The 17,762-nt window shown below is 37.6% G+C and overlaps 2 protein-coding genes and 1 long non-coding RNA gene across 3 annotated transcripts in view; all 3 read right to left on the reverse strand.

The window, feature by feature from the left end:
• The window catches only part of lypla2 (lysophospholipase 2), a 17,027-nt gene extending 14,068 nt beyond the window's left edge, over window positions 1-2,959 (reverse strand). The window contains exon 1 of the mRNA XM_010797731.1: window positions 2,892-2,959. The gene's annotated coding sequence lies outside the window, so the exon portion shown is untranslated. The remainder of the gene's footprint in view (window positions 1-2,891) is intronic.
• Window positions 2,960-4,743: 1,784 nt separating this feature from the next.
• Window positions 4,744-12,236, reverse strand: pithd1 (PITH (C-terminal proteasome-interacting domain of thioredoxin-like) domain containing 1). Its single transcript, XM_010797732.1, has 6 exons — window positions 11,924-12,236; window positions 10,898-10,941; window positions 10,534-10,611; window positions 8,400-8,504; window positions 7,624-7,732; window positions 4,744-5,226 (listed from the first exon to the last, which is right to left on the reverse strand). The coding sequence occupies exons 1-6, from the start codon at window positions 12,116-12,118 to the stop codon at window positions 5,125-5,127; spliced, it is 633 nt and encodes a 210-aa protein (XP_010796034.1). The 5' UTR covers window positions 12,119-12,236; the 3' UTR covers window positions 4,744-5,124.
• A 1,687-nt stretch (window positions 12,237-13,923) lies between these two features.
• LOC104968160 (uncharacterized) lies at window positions 13,924-15,904 on the reverse strand. Its single transcript, XR_800798.1, has 2 exons — window positions 15,558-15,904; window positions 13,924-15,456 (listed from the first exon to the last, which is right to left on the reverse strand). It is a non-coding gene; the product is annotated as an uncharacterized lncRNA (long non-coding RNA).
• Window positions 15,905-17,762: the final 1,858 nt, after the last annotated feature.

Genomic DNA, 17,762 nt, shown 5'->3' on the forward strand with positions numbered 1-17,762 from the left:
CCCATAATGACCAAGTCGCTGCACATTATCCCGCTTATTACACACATTCTCAACAAAGTAACGACATGACTCCCAATATTAATTGAAATGCTTTTATGGATTTATAAAATGATTTTATTGATTTAAAAAATAGTTGTATGTATTGATTTAAATTGACATGCATCTGCTAAGAAAAATAGTCGGATGTTACCGTTTGAACTAACGTAGCAACGGCAGGAACTGCTTCGATAGCGTTTTTGAGGAGCTTTTTGATTACAGATTTGAAAACATCATTGCTTGCTTTAAAAGTAGCACAATTCATTATGTCAAACCTTGGAAAGTATCTAGATATCCCTGCCCTAATGCCAAAGTAACTGCCAACTCCCCTCTCCTGTAGGGGGGGCGTGGTCAGTTGCAGCTGACAGAATCAGCCCCCTGCAAAAACAGGGCTGGAAAGAGCAAATAGAGCGAAATGAGGCATGGCTAAAATGCAGGATCTGTTTGGTATTTTGAAGAAAAAATATACATATTTATATACAGGTATGGCTCTACAATATATATTTTTAAATATAGCATGATAGGTCCACTTTAAGTAAAATATGTGAGTACTTTTATCTCAACTAACTGCTTAGACACATTTTGTGGGATTAACATGTGCATCACAAGTTGATCATTGTCCCCAATTTCTAACTGAGGGTATAAATAAATGCAATTTAGCTGCCATTTGGCCCTGGATGGGAACAGACAGAGCCACTTAGATCATATAACTAATAGTAGACCACAAGAGGAGTGAAAGACAGTAAGAGATAAAGATGGAGGAGGAGTGCAGGAACATTGGATAATGTGTTCGAAGAAGCTCTCTAAACATGCCAGAATATGCAAAGAGGCGATTAATCACTTTTATTCCCCTTTTGCACTCGCCACCTGTAATTGTTTAGCAGGTTCACAGTGCCCCGTAACCCAGAGTAACAGCACAAATAACCATGTGGGTTTTCAATGCACGCTTAGACACAATGGCTCGCTCTCTATGCTTCTGGAGGAGGCTGCTGGTTACAAATAGTGTCACGCTGTGTACCAGCATCTTGTCCAATTCAGGTTGGGTGTTAAAAACAACTGAAAACAGGATGTGTAGCACAAAGTCGATCTAATCTAGGAACAACTATATATGTTCACGGGCAGAGGAGCTTATTTAGAGCATGCTTCATAGATTAGTAATGATGAAGCATGTTGCCAATTTGATTGATAAGAACCTTTAAAACTTCTCCTCATGTAAACAGCTAGAATAGAGCTGTGACAGTTATTTTATTCATTTGTTTTTTGTGTTTGGAATTTGTTTATTGGTCTAGTTATGACGGCATTGAAAAGTTCTCAGATCCCATTGAAAGATCTCAATATGATTTGATGGTCCAATAAATCATTCTAAAATTAACAAGCCTTGAATATGAACATAAAACCTTTCCATTACACAATAATCAAATGTTTATCAAAACTGCTGGCATTAATTTATGGACTTATCATTTCAGCCATCAGTTGGCTATTCATTTATCAAACAAAATGTGTATTGTATATCTACCGAAGCCCTGAAATGCCCATTAATGACTTCTGTTACAGGTTGAATTAAGAGATAAAGCTGATTGATACAAAGAATAGAGATGTAACCAGTCCGAAAACAGAAAATAATTAGCAACTATGTCGATAATTGATAAATAATAGAGACGTGTGGCTTTATCAATTTTGTATACGTTAAATGATGTGGATATCTTAGGTTTTTGTATTGAACAATAAGACATTTAATGAAATCACCCTGGACTTGGAGAAAATGGGATGAGCCTTCTTTTTTTATAGTGAAAAATAATTGCAGCCCTATTAAAAATGGATATTATCAAATGTTAGTGGTCATGATGGTATTTTTTATATTAAATATTGTGCTATACTCAAGTGATACTTGTTTTTTTAGGATATAGAAAATTAAATATTGTCACATGATTAATAAACTGGACTCTTTATGACCGCTCTGATACTTTTAGGTAACAGAAACACCGAGATAGGAAAGGATTTGCAGCATTCAACGTAAAGCACATCAAGAGTCGCCATCCTGCATGACTCCAATTACATTCCACACACACACACACACACAGCAGTTTGTGTGTGTAAGGTCGTCAAACAGGCACACACAAACACCCGGTGCTGCATTCTGACAGCTCTTTGGCTCAATGGCTTCGGGTGGCTGGCAAACAACAGGATAATATGCGGCAATGAGTGACAGGCACCCCCCTCGTTCCTCCTACTTTCATACACACCACCAGCAGCTTTCCGCCTGCTGCTGCTTGAGGTTAATAGCGCGATTACTAGCCGATGTAGAAACCGCAGTCAAGAGAACACAGTGAAAGCAGAAGGATTAATCGGTTATATAAAAAAAATAAAAGCTTTAGTTGAAGCAGAGGAAGCGGGGGGTGTGGGTGTCGAAGAGGAAGGAGACAATGAATGGTTATTCGACCCATCCGTCCTCAGTACTAGTAGTGATGGCATTCAGCACTGCAAAGCCTATCCTGCCCCAAAAAACACTTCTCCAATTGCTCGGCTTTAATCTCGGTTCATAGCTGGCCAACACGCGCGCACATACGCGCGCGCACGCGCACACACATACACACACACACAAACACTGCACAATAACCGCGGCTAACTGTAGTAGAGCTGCTAGCTAACATCATTGTATTGTCTCCTGCCGGTGTCTTTCTCTTCGTTTACCTCTCGCTAACGTTTTGAATCGAATTTCGGACCTCAAACACGGGTAGTTTTTAGAAGACACCTTAAGCAACACAATGTTCTAATAAAAATCAAATAAGACCTGGATAAAGTGGATTAAAATGAACATCCGAGGCCCGCTAGCAGAACAAATGCATTACACTTACCGCTTTGCTTTCCCAGTTCGCGACGGAACGGAACTTCCGGTACTGGCCGCACACAAGCAGGGGGCGGGGCCTGGACGTCACCTCATAGCAACGCCCTACTGTAGCTAGTGGTCTTTTTAATGTTTTTTATATTATGAACTTCGTTTATATTGTAAATATATAGGTTAAACATCTGCGAAATAATATATACTATTAATTAAGAACCATTTCCGAAGTCTAATTGTATCCTTATGTGACGGCATATGCAGCTACTACATTGGTAAATGAAAATTGACTAACAGTAAACAACACAAAGCCAACCACTATTCAAAAATATAAATCAGACACTATTGAAAAAAATATTGAATAAATAATAGGCATGCATTGAAAACAGCAGTAATCTATTTATCACTTACACATTTCTTCTTATTTTTATATATATAATTACATCCGATCATCATGGTTGTGGAAACAACTGGATTGAACCAAGGACGAGGCTCTTATTGGTTTAGATTCTTATTTGATTGAAAAAATGTACAATATGTAAAATGGCAAGAAATATTTGTGGTTTGTAACCTGTTTCTTATTGAACATTTTAATTGAATGAATATGAGTACATTTTTATGTAGACACACATTTAGTTATACCTTGGTCATGTTTTTGTGACTACAACATGTTTTAAAAAGAAATCTATGTAACATTTATTAATACATATGAATATAAATTCAATAATTTATAAATCAGTGATTATGTAATTGTGCTCTATTTAAAAAAGAAAAGAAAATATAGAGCTCAAATATCCTTTTTTCTAACATATGGTCTTTTCTAACACTGATCATACAATTTGCCATAAATGCACTAACAACCTGGTGCTGACTGCATGATGAGACACTGCATTACTCACAAGGAAATCACACAACATAATATGACATAGCCGCTTGCTGGAAAAACAAAGGATAAACAAGTGTTTAGGTGATAAGATTGTTTTAAGGGAGTTGATGCCATTAAGCATTTGGGCAAATGTCACCATGGAAGTGACATGTTTGTGCTATAAAGTGAATCACAGCTCGGACCTTTGCTGCAGGAAGCCTTGGATTTGGTCCAAGCCTACTTAATTAACTGTGTCAACGCACCATGCAGCTGCTGGGAATTCATCTCATCACAGAGATCAAATCAGAGGAAAGACAAACACAGAATTTTGGATTATGGAAGGAAACCCATTTAGCGTATGATCTAATCACATAACAAACTGCTAGCTGGCCGATATTATCGGACAACCACTTAGTGGATGTGTTGGCCTGTCCAGAGGTGAAGGAAGTACTCAGATCTTTTACCAGTCAAAGTAACAAATATTACTTCAACAATTAAAAGTCCTTCGTAGGAAGTAAAAGCATCAAAGTATATTAAAAGTACCAAAAGTAAAAACACTCATTATGCAGAATGGTCCATGTCAGACTTTTATAGATCATACTTTATTAGTTGATTCATATTTAGTGTTTAAAGTAACTAAAGCTTAAAATAAAATTAAGTACAAAGTCAAATTGGAAAATAAGTGGACTAGAAGCCTAAATGGAAATAAGTAAAGCACAAACACTTAAGTTGTATTTAAGAAAAGTACTTGAGTAAATGCATTTGTTACATTTAACAGTGCTTAATGAACTCAAATAATCTTCTATTGACATTATATTAGTTTTTCGGCACTTCCTGCTTGTGTATCCAGAGTGGCTTAACATTTCTGACTGTGTAACACTGAATTCTTTCATTCCTGCAGATGTTTGAAATACCTTTCTTTACATGTTTACTTCTACCTGTGTGAAGCTTATAATGAATCCAGCAACCAAAGTTTTTCACAAATCAAAAAAGTGCCAACACTTTGTTTATTTCCAGCCTTTTGTGTTTTATTTCATAGAAGATGTGACCCGATTAAAGTGGTAAATATCTTTAGACATGAATACAGGTTAAACTGATAGCAAACGTTTTGCGTGTGAAATGTTTCATGCATTTATTATTAAGCTTTCTGCCCACATTAAGCTGTGTTATTGCCATATAAAACAGAGCAACTACATGGCACTTCCCGGCACAACTGAAGCTCTACGGTCAGATTTCAGTGCATGATCCCTGTCGAGCTCAACCAACCTGCCGCCACGCAGCGCTGAAATCATCTTGAATTTGAACAATGACAGTCAGCAGACGCCACTGAAACATTTCTTCATCTTCCTCCTCCTCTTCTTTCTTCCGACTCTCTGAAGCTTCTTCAGGAAATGAAGTTGGTTTGTGGGATGACGCTCTCCACTTTGTGATCTGCAGGGTTGGCTGATGCCTCGTAGTTACAGATTGTCACTTCATGTCTGTGAGCCTGAAAAGCAAACAGAGAGAAAGACATGTTGACTTACAGCAAAGAAACATTCATAGATATACAAGTAGAGTTTCAGTTTAGGAATGCTGGGCTAAGGAGGAGAACATAGCTGGTTGTTCCTTTGTGTTTTCGTTACAATGAAAACTTAAGTTCTTAAGTAACAATCTTGAAATTTGAAGTCTCGATTTGTTCTCTTTGGCAGTACCTATGGCAATATGCGGCAATTGTGCAAGCTCTCACTTCCCTAAGATCCAAACAGTGTGATGTCAGAGAGTTGACCCCCTTTGGTTTTGTACTTGTTTTAAAAGTGTCATTGTCTATAGTCATTGCTCATTTTTTGGGTGTGTTTGGCCTAGGTAACAATTCAGTCAATATCAATCAATCAATCAATGTTTATTTATATAGCCCAATATCACAAATGTACATTTGTCTCAGTGGACTTCACAGTTTGTGCAGAATATCAGTATGACAATACGACACCCTCTGTCCTTAGACCCTCACATCGTACAAGGAAAAACTTCCAGAGAAAACCCACAGTTTAAAGGGGAACATGGGAGAAACCTCAGGGAGAGCAACAGAGGAGGGATCCCTCTCCCAGGACGGACAGACATCAGAGAGGAGAAAAAAAAGGATGCTGCTTCACACACAAGTGAGCTAAAGAGCAAGTGTGTGCTGCAACTGCAAGGGCTGGACATGAGTAGGACATGGGCTAAATCACTGTGGTGTGTTAACCATTACAGCATAACAAAAGTGACTCAACATGAGAATCTTCAAGACTAACTAACCAACCAACCAACTAGCTTAATATCTAGCTAACTAACTAACTAGCCAGCTAACTAACTAACTAACATCTGACACACTTCCTTTTATTATGCTACTTATTTTACTGTGGTTGTGCATTTGTTTTATTTTAATTCACGCAGGCGCACCTCTTCATTTGATGTTATCCTACTTATTTTATTTTGCCTTTCATCTGCAATGTGCCTTAGCTTTTAGAACACTTTCAATTTCCCTGCTGTCGGAGAAGAACAGGATTTTGATTCTGATTCAGACTCTCCACCCAAATTCCTCCATATTGGGTTGTTGTGACCATATCAAATAAATATGTGACCTCTCTGAGTAGCTAAGACAACAAAGATAAAGAGACCTAAAATGAAGCAGAAAATATTGTACCCACTGGACAAGCTGTTGTTTGTTGCTATCCTGAAATGTTGGGCAAAATGGTAACCCATGATGTAATCACGCAATAACGTTAAAAATAATGGAGGACACTGTCATGTTTTGATAAAGTTACAGTCAACATGAACTCTATGGTGTTAATTTAAAAGGAGGCACACAACACAGCCGTCACAACAACAGCATTGCAACAACTGACGGACACACAGGGCTCTTTGTAGGCTGGAAGGGAAACTGGAGTAACACCAGAGAAATACCGAAACATTTTGGGAAAGAATCGGCAGCCCTGGGGATAAAAGAAGAGTCCAAATAATATCTTCTTTCAATGAAGTTATACTGTGACGCACACAGAAAAACCAACCATAGAACAGTGGGAAAACACATTTCTCTGAACATAAAAGGCCATTTACACGACCTATTAAAGTGCAGAGTTCTACTGAAACTCTCTGTCATCTAACTCAAAAAAGTGTGTTTGTACTACTTAGGGTGGCAACTTACCTGACAGTGACAATGGAGGAGTACCTAACACATCCCCACTTTTTAAAACATTAAACTGTCACTTAAATGTACTGGTATTGAAAAGGGTAAGAGTTACTGCAGGGGGGGGGCACCAAATTATTTGTCCGTTAATGTTTTTAAAAGTTGCGTTTTTTTTCAACTTTAGATACAGTATGTCTGAAAATAAACATTACAGTAAAAACAGACCAAACCTGTTGATTAGAAAGATAAATACCGTAATTTTCGGACTATAAGCCGCACCTGAATATAAGCCGCAGCAGCGGCATACCACTCTCGGTTCCACTTTTACTTTTGCGCGCTACCTGTCTCACTCTTTTCCGGCCTCCAGCTTTTCCTGCTGGAACCCGCCGCTTAAAGGTGGGGGTCCGCGGACCGGCCATAGAGCCCATAGAGTTAAAGGTGTTGGCCGTTAGCTGTAAAAATCCATAGATTAGCCGCACCGTTATATAAGCCGCAGCGTCGAAAAATAGGGAAAAAGGCGCGGCTTATAGTCCGAAAATTACGGTAGGTCTTTTAAGGATAAACAAACATTTAATTTAGCTAAACTATGCTAAATCCCTATAGCTTAGTATTGAATGCACTATAATAAGATATGTTTATACAAGGCATTTTACAAGACATAATTATACACGTTATTGTGAGCACTTCAATAAGAGAATTGCATCCTTAAACATGTCTTAGCATTTCTTTTTCAAGACTAACCTGTGAGAATTCTCCTCTCAGACCAATGTAGTACACCCTGGTGTTCTCCTCTCCAAAGTTCTTTGAGATATGGATGGAGAGGTGCTGGACGTTGGAGAAACGAGCGATCCTGAAAATCAAAGGGATGCATTGCATTTAAACTGAAAGGGAGTAACAAAATAGAGACACTTTAGACCGACATTTGTAATGGGTTGTAAACTAAAAACATGTTCATACAGAGTGTTTGCGTTGGTGGGAGTTTGTGTTTAAATAGAACAGGAACACATATGAGGGAGGCAGACTGCGACAAACAGAAAGAAAAACTGAGAAATGGTTCCACTTGTGCTTTAAACACTTCATCGAACAGATTCAGAAGATTGGATTTCACTGCATTGTCATGTCATCAAGCTCCTTATACCAAGCTACATCCATTTCTTATCCCCATCTCATTTCATATTAATCAAGAGCAAATCTAAAAGTTTTAAAATTCTCTTAAGGATTTCCTAGAAAGTTAAAAAAAACTAAATTGTTAAACATTAAAGCCAATAAAGGGTATTATCAACTGAGTATTTTAGTGAGTATTTCCTGAAATCAGTCTTTTGTCTTCAGGCATTATCAACAGTGAGCTGGTTAGGCTAATCAGTGTCCAGCTAGCAGCCACAATGTAAGGAATGCTTACCAACATGACAACAACTAAAAGCAGCAGAAAAGTAAAGAACAAGTCCGCAGCAAATTTCCACACAATACCAAATAGAAGCTTAAAGTTGCTCAGGTGATTAAACATGGTTCTCTCTCACTTTGTGGGGTACTCCAGCTCCGCGGTGGGGTCTCTGTTGAGTCTGAAGGCTTGTTCAGGTTCTCTGCCAGTGTCGTCGAAGGACATCTGAGGGATGTTCTTGTACCTGGAGAGAAAAATAATGTCATGAAATCACTGCCCTCTAGTGAGGGAAGATGGAGAGACATATTGGCTGCAGATCCGAGTTCCTAGCAGGTTTTTTTATAAATAGGATTCAAAACTTAAAAGCATTTTGAATCAACACTTTTTTTTGGTATAATGGCAATAAACAAAATTGGGGCTGTTCTGGTGGCCCCAGTTCAAATCCAGATTGGTTCCACCTTGCCTCCCTAATAGATATGCCCCAACTATTTTCTCTCCAGTTAATATGAATTTGAATGAAAAAACAGAGATACAGGGTCCTACATTTTTGTGTGGTAAGACTAGAACACTCATTTGTGCACCAGTTAATCCAATAATGAAATTCATAGTTCAAGCCCAGATCAAATGTACGTTGAAGAGTGTTGAACATACAAGAGGTTTCTCAATACTCAAATTTTTCCTCCTCGACTCCTCGGTCCTCCGGTAGTGACCCGGAAATGAATTTCAGCGCGCCATTTTGAAGGACATCTCATTCTCTCAATGCACTCCAAGGACCGAGCATCGAGGAGGCTCTCTGGAGGAGCTCTAACCGAGGAGACACTGATGCATCCTCCACGGCTCCTCCACGGATGAATTTCCGGGAACGGTGGAGGCGTGGAGCACGGCCGGACTTATCTCAGCCAATGACAGCTCTGCATGCATCCCTTGGATATTATTTTAGTAACTGTCTGCTTTCATCGCAACGCGATGTTTACAGTGAGAACAGCTGTGAGGTCCGTGCAGAAAGCAGAGCAGTGTGTAAAATGTATATCACTCAGTATAACAGGCCTACATTACTTTCTGTATTTGTATGCTGTAGTTTAGTGATATCTACAAACAAAGAGTCGATATTTTTCTAAGACCATTTAGTGCTTCACATAATAAAATACACAACGGCTGTAGCCTGATTATGCTTTAGGAGCAGTAGGTGTGTGTGTGTGGTACAGTGTGTAGGGTGTGTGTGTGGTACAGTGTGTAGGTGTGTGTTGTACAGTGCGTAGATGCGGCGGACAGACGGGTCTCAGTTGGTTTGGTGTTTACTTTTAATACTTGTACAACTTTTGGCCCGTAATTTCAATTCCCCATTTGAGCGACCAGAGAGAGGGGGGGGGGAGGGGGATATATCCAGTCTCTGATTGTGTTACGTTATTATGAGAGTGCTCTCATACTTGTTTGATTCTGAAATTGTGTATATTTATATAAATATATGTGTGTGTGTATATGTCCGCATCTGTAGCCTGTTATTGTCTCATTATACCGCACTGTCAATGAATTAAAAGTAAATATATAAGTCGTCATGAACACGTCTGTCCATCAGACAGAGGGCTGCTGTGCCTCCTGTCATCATTAATGGACGTCTCTTTAAAATGACCGCTCAGAGGAGAGGAGTTCTCATTTCTCTAACCGCCTGCTGCTTCCCCTCCTCTCTCCTCGGTTCCCCTCCTCAGTCCTCCGCTCGCATCTCCTGTGGGCGGCACCAAGTCTCGAGGAGAGGAGTCGAGCATAGGAGTCGAGGAGGGGAAATTTGAGTATTGAGAAACCTCTATGGTCTTCAGTGATTGTGTTGTGTTAAATGTCTGTTTCCTTGTTTCTCATTTTAAATATGGGTTGGTGTTTCAAATTAAGCAGCTTTGTTGCAAGAAAATTGTCGGAGGTGAGTGACAATAAAATATTATCGTACCTTATACCTCATTTCATATTTTGTGACAGTCAAATTCACTAAGATTATAAAGGTTTCATCTACTTCAATTCGTTTTCAGTTGAATTTTATTTGTCGAGTTGCCTTGAGCAGTTTCAATTTGAGATTATTTTGAGAGGGAGAGAAAGAAGGTCCAGTGTTGGAGAAAATGTAATTTATTTGATAGTTGATGTTTTATTATGAACATTGAATTGAATTGCAGTCCCATATAAAAGAAAGTTACGTAAAAGTGTGTGTATCCTGCCGATTATAGTTCTTAGAAAGAAAGAAGGGCAATGGGTGCATCTCCCTGATCAAAGAAGCGGTGAACACTCACAGTCGAACCTCAGCTGGATGAGAGTCGTCATTTTCTCCAGAGATGATGATGCCTTTCAGCTTCACGCTGCCTGTAAAACTGGAAGAGATGACACATTCATATTCACTGCTATCTTTGACAAAAGAGAACGCTGTGAAAGACAACAAGCTGTCACATGAAGATGAATGGTGGCTTAGGGAAAAATGAAAATGAAAATAACAACCACAAACATATTGGACATTACAGCAAATATCATAGAGTTCTTCTCATACTTTTTCGTGAGGAAGAACCTTGTTAGCAACTTACATAGACACTTTATGATAATAACAACTTATGTGTCATCTCAAAATACTTTCTTTTAAGAAATGATGATTTCAGCACTTACGGGATGTTAAACAGCAGCTCTTCATCTGCGTCACTCTCAACATACTGAAAGCAAAAAGAGAAAGAAGAGTCAATCTTTTTTTTACTGAAATACAACAGCAGTAAAACACTACATCAAGTAATTGTGATAACGGTTTTAGTGCCAAGAAGACGGCAGTACAAGCAATCAGCAATATCCAACATCTGATCATTAACACACAATTTGTTATTAGTTAATAAAAACTAATCTGCAAAATTGCCAACAATGAAAACAATAGTTACAAGAATCTTTTCAATTACTTTAAGTGTCCTTCTGTCAACATTTGCCATATTGTGATATACCGGTTTATAAATATCTTAATTTTAAAACCATGTTTGATCTGATGATTTCTACTGTGGTGAACAACTACTGAGTTAAGCCACAGTACAACTATGTGAAAATACTGAAATTTTCAAGTAAGATGCCTTAATTGAAAGTAAAAGTATAGATGTATGTTCAGCTGAGTATATTTAAAAGGATCAAAGTCAAATAATTTGTATTATATCACATTATATGATTATGGTGATGCACTTATGGAAAGAGGGCTGCAACTAATTTGCATGTATACAATTATAACTGCCTGTCAATGGTTACTTTTGTATAATGTATAAAAAAGTTACTAGACATGCTAATAATGTACTGGAACAACACGTTCAACATCTGAACAGCAGGTTAGCAGTTTAAAGTAAAACACAAAACTATACTAAGTACGTTTTAAGTTACTTGCTTTCCCTTGATTTGAACTATTTTGTTTAGTGTTATAATAGTAAACAACATGCCAGGCTCCAGCCTCATGTAATTCGACAGCCTGTGATATAAATAAAGTTGTTTTTTCGAAACTGTACGCAGCTTCATACTATTGTCACAGCGAGGCTCCGAAGCAAGAAGCCCACAGACCAGCACCCTCAACCGGGCACACATTCAGGGAACAACCGTAAACCTCCCCTCGGTATGTCCCGGACATAGACAGGATTACTGGCCGGGGTAGGGGCTCTGTGCGGCCGTTACCTTGTCCCGCTCGTGGCGCTGGTCCCACGGTTTGAACACCAGCTTCCCGTCCCCGTCTCTGCTCTCGTTCAGGCACTGCATCTTCTCCAGGTCGATCTTCTGGTACAGTCCGTACTCCAGGCCCCTCTCCGCGGGCTCATGTTCCCCCTCACACCCGCCGTGCCCGTGACCATGGCCATGACCGTGTCCGGACATCGTGGAGCTTAAACACGATACTTTCGTGATTATTTGGGACTAAGAGTAGTTTACTGCTGCCAATGCGTGTTCAGTGTGTTTTCAGAAATGAACTGCGATAAGCAAGTTTCACTTTGCATCTTAAAGCAAACTGAAGGTAGTTCCGGTTCAGGAATTTCACAATAAAGCAAGCAGTTTTTGTCGAATGTGAATGGGCTGAGATCTAAACATTGAATTGCCTGGAATAATAACGAGACAAAGAAGCATTAGGAAATACAAGTCTCATCATAAGCCACAGAATCAACTATGGCTGGCTCTTTATGTCCTGTCAGCATTTATTTCTTTGTCATATTTTTATTTACAATTCACATTCTAATGTACTTCAATATGTAGACATTTTATTATTTACTGTTGTTCATCGGGGCTTTTAAAATATATTGCAATACAATTACATTTGATGTACACACACCTTTTCACAAACGTGTGTGTGAACATAATATTCCCATCTAGACTTCACATTTATGTGTCAAGCTTTGTTGTCGTTTTTCCTAGTTGTGTGTGACTGCAAAGCCTCTCAACTACTAGTATTGTTAATTTCTGTGTAAATAGATCTCAGGCTTCCTCCAACTATGCACACTAAATATAAAAAAACATAAACACACATAAAATGTTAAGTAATATATTACAATTAAGTAATTGTGGTAGCATGTTTTTGCAAATTATTAAACTTGACAGTAACACAGCCCTTCATTTAGATATTGTTAGTCATTAGATGAAACAAATATAAATTAGATCAAATGTAAACTCAAGATTCACATTTATTTTACCCGCACTAACGACTGTATCTATTTAGGAACAGTGTTTCTTTGGAGATAATAGAAAACAGTTTGGCCTCTTAACGTTGAACAATGTATTTGATGGGCAGCCAAATATTTTATTTTGAAGGGGAAAGGAAATATTTCTCGACAACATCGTAGCCCCTTCATCTGTGGAACAACAAACCACTAAACACAACGCATGTCTGTTCTCTGATTGGCTCGCATCTCTCACCACCAAACGTCGATACTGTCGTAAAGTTAAAAAATAAACGCAAACCACTATAAACACCCTTCCCTGAACATAGTCTGCATTAATTCAAATAAATGCAGCATATTTTGTGTAATTAAGTAAAAGTACAAACACATGCATCAAATACCTAACGAACCAAAAGTCAAATTAACCAAAAGTCAAATTAACTATAATGGAGAGTGGCCCATTTAAGAATAACTGTAATTGATATTATAATTATTTCATTTCAATTATCAATGCATTAATAATCACTTTAATGTGGCAGAAGAAAATAGTTTTGCACAATTTAATTAATTGATATACTCCTGGGTAGCTTAATCTTTATTACTGTTTAAGAATCCATTAGTTAATATTTTTGATTCAAAGTATTTAAATCTGCAAATTAACTTGCATAAATAGTAGCATAAATATGCAAATCTAAATTACTTGAAATGTTTTCAGAATTGTTTAATTTTAAAATATCAAAGATTTCATAAAATGTGAGGCAAAATAAGGTGAAAAGTAAAATAAAAGAAAGCATAAATGTAAAAATTCAAAAATTACTCTACTCAGCACGATAAACCTTTATGATAAGAGATATTTGAAACAATTGGGAAAACACAAGTAATAGGTTTAATTGGTAATAAATGCCGCATGATTTAAGGTTGTAAACAATATTATACAGTAATAATACAGTGTATCTCCTCTGCAGAAAAGAAGAAAGAAGATCATAAGAAAGCACAGGGGATGTGTGCTCAATAAATCACCTCGACAAAATGAAGGGCAAAAAGTCAATTTTAATAAAAATGACCATATAACATTTATTAAAATCTAATAAAATTACAATTTTTAATCTAATTCCATTCGGGCCCATGTTGTCGGGTACCAGGTCCCAGTGTTGAAAATAAATACATCTCATCATCATGTTGTAGAAACTGAAGCTGCAGACGTCCTATTACATAATTTCCCCGTTGTTGTGTTTGCTTGATGTTCTTCTTCTCTCCTGCAGTCTCTTCAGCTCCCCCTCAAGCCATTTGTCACAGTGTGCATATATTAACAACAGGGACACACACATTCAACAGCAGGAAAACATGATCTGAAGCCATAGGAGGGTTGAAAATAAGTCTACAATGTGTTTGTGTGTGCGTGTGTGTAGTTGACTGATATCAGTAAAGCCCTACACAAAGAAACATTTAAATATGCATCTGTTTGTTTGATTTTAAAAAGCAGGGTCTTTGACAACACAATTTTTGTCTCGGCTGACGTGCACCATGCATGCAATTAAGATCAAAAAAATTCAACGGTATGTAGCCTAAAGTTTTTCCTCATGTAGTGTACCATTTGATCGTGATTAAAAAAACAGCTAATCTTAAAACATCAATGAATCCGTATTGTTTTCTGTCTCATGAAGAAAAGTTTGCTATTTTAGTTGAAGGAGAATGCCAATTTATATTTTGCCAAGAGTTACATAAGAAGATTATCCCACTCCTTCATCTTGTGTATGCTAAACTGTGAAGCTAAAGCCATGAGCTGGCTAACTAGCATAAAAACTGGAAACGGGGAAAAATAGCTAGCATTTCAGCAATACCCTACCACCACATATGAAGCTAAGTATTTAATAGGTTTCTCAGTTTTTCAATATGTACAAAAATAGTAGTAGTTTCCAACTAACTTTGTTACATTTGTAAAGATCAAGGCTAGCTGTGTCCCACCTGCTTCCAGTTAGACTGCTAAGCTAAGCGTCTCCTGGTTCTAGCTTCATATTTAACATACAGTCATGAATGGTATCAATCTTTTTGTTGACTAGGAAAAATAGTGTTTCCCAAAAGGAGTGGAGCCATTCCTTTTTTTAAAGTTTGCTGGAAAACAAGAAAAAGTAACAGACTGTGTGTTTGCAAGTGCGTGTGTGTTTGTGTGCGTCCTTTGCGTCTTGTAAAAAGGGGTTGACTTCATTGTTTTTACACGGACCTCGAACCTATCGACCGTCATTTCATTTAAAAAAACGAACCATGTTTCAAGCAACACTGAAAAGTTCCTATGATATGTTCGATGATGGTGTGTGTGTTTACTTGTGTGTGTGTGTGTGTGTGTGTGTGTGTGTGTGTGTGTGTGTGTGTGTGTGTGTGTGTGTGTGTGTGTGTGTGTGTGTGTGTGTTGGGATGAAGGGGTCTTCATTACAATTTTGCTCAACTTAAATAAAAAATTAAAAACACAGTTGGAATTGATAAAATACATTCAGTCTCTTTCACACTATCGGCGGGAGAATCGGTTCTTGAAAGCTTTGATAGTTTTGGCCATCATGGGGGCGATTTCTGCGAGAGGAAAAAGCATTGGGAGATTTGAGAACAAATAGAAAAATAATGTAGTCCCTTTTAAAGATCCTAAACTCAAAGCCCTTTACACAAATACTTACTTTTGACCTGTGGCTTGTCCTTGGCGGCAGGTCCTCCTCCTCCTCCTCCTCCTCCTCCTCCTGCTGCTGCTGCTGCTGCTGCTGCTCCTCCTGCTGCTGCTGCTGCTGCTGAGGAGCGGGACGCGCCTGCAGAAGGGTTAAATTGGGAGGAAGAGGAGCGCATAGATTCTGCAGAGTAGTTTATGGTGGCTGGTCTTATTCTGAAAGGGAAGGGAAAAAAAGTTGGTCAAGTTGCTGTATGTAAAACAAAAAGGCCAACTCTTTGGGTGGTCCTGAATTGATCGTTGGGTTAGGGGAGAGGGACCCCTCCTCTCTTGCTCTTCCTGAGGTTTCTACCTACTGATCATTTTCTTCCCATTAACTGATTTATAATTAAGTCCTTAACATGTAGAAAAACAGCAAATCCACGCATAAAAAGCTAAGAAGAGAAAGTATTTTTTATTTTTGCTTTGTAAATTACTTGAACAATTGATTCATTAAAAGAAATGTCCTGCTGATTGAGAAACCAGTTAATTAACTAACTGAGTACTTAATTGTATAAATATTTAAGAACTATATTATGCTTTTGAAAAAAAAACTTTCTTTAACTGCAAAGCTAATGAAGTGGGGTGTTGTTTGCGTCAAAATGTGAAGGGAGTTTGTTAAATTATCCATGTTGATACGGCTGAAAAACATGAAAAACAGTAATTTAATGTCCTGAAATTAAAATAAAAAATGCATCAAAAAATGCTGTCTTTATAGTATTTAAAGAAATAGATGGATATCTAAAATTGAGGATATGGAGAAAGAATTTGCTAGACATAACAAATTGGAATAATACACACTTTTACTTTAACAATCATTGAACATGTTGACAATTACAATCCGCTCATTGACAAAATCAAACAGGATTTATCCAAATGGTCCACATTACCAATATCACTGCTAGGAAGAATCAATGTCATAAAAATGAATATTCTACCGAGATGTATTTTTCTTTTTCAAATGTTACCATGCTATGTGTCCGCTGATTATTTTAAATCTCTCAATAGACACATTTATCTGGTGTAATAAAAAACCAAGAATCAAGTTAATTACTCTTATGAAACCAGAAACCATGGGGGGTCTTGGTCTTCCCAACTTTCAACACTACTTCTGGTCAGCTCAATTAAGAAATGTACTATCTTGGTTTCTGGGAAGAAAGGATTCACTATGGGTTCAGATAGAAGCCAGTGTCTTTGACCCGTTGCCAGTGGAAACTCTTATATTTGTTAAAGACTTCAATAAGGTGAAAAATATGGCCAAATGTTTTACAGTGGTCAATACACTTTTAGCCTGGAGGGACTGTACAAAAAAAGTTCATGTTAACTCAGGTATTTCAATCTTTTCTCCTATTTTGAACAATCCTGATCTTAGCAAATATTTGTTGTCAATCAATATAAACAAATGGACGAAATCAGGTATAAAGCAATTGAAACATTTGTTTCACAAAGATATAACATTGAAATCATTTAATGATTTAAGAGCAGAATATGACATTTCAAATAAGGATTTTTTCAGATACCTTCAAATTAGGAACGTGATCCAATCAATTATTAAAAGCAATAAATTGAGATCGGGATTGTTGGAAGAGGAAGAGATATTGATGTCATTGAGCACAATCAAAGGTAAAATTAGAGAATTTAATGCAGTTTTTTCTAAAAGAGCTCAGTCATCCTTTCCAACTTTAAAAAAGATCTGGGAAAAGGACTTAGGGATACAGATAGATGAAACTACATGGCTGAATATCTGTGAAAGAACACATTTTCCATTCACAAGCAATAAAATCAAAGAAGCAAACTTTACATTTCTCAACAAATTTTACCTCACACCCATAAAGATGCATAACATTTCCAAAGAAAACTCTCCAAAATGTCCGAGATGTAAAGTAAAAGAAGGAACATTTATGCATCTGTTTTGGGACTGTGATCTCTTGAAACATTTCTGGGATTCGATTCATGCGCTCACAAAAGCCGTTTTAGGCATCGAAATGAGCCAAAATCCATGTTTTTTCCTGTTAAATGATATGCCAAACTTTAAACTGAACCCCAAACATTATAGAATACTAATCACAATAACATATTTTGCCAAGAAATGTATACTTTTACTCTGGAAGAATGAACGTCCTCCAACATTTAAACTTTTCATTGATCAGATAACACATTTTTTACCTCTGGAGAAAATGAC

This window comes from Notothenia coriiceps, unplaced genomic scaffold, assembly GCF_000735185.1.
Source record: "Notothenia coriiceps isolate Sejong01 unplaced genomic scaffold, NC01 NC01_scaffold00038352, whole genome shotgun sequence".
Taxonomy (NCBI): Eukaryota; Metazoa; Chordata; class Actinopteri; order Perciformes; family Nototheniidae; genus Notothenia; species Notothenia coriiceps.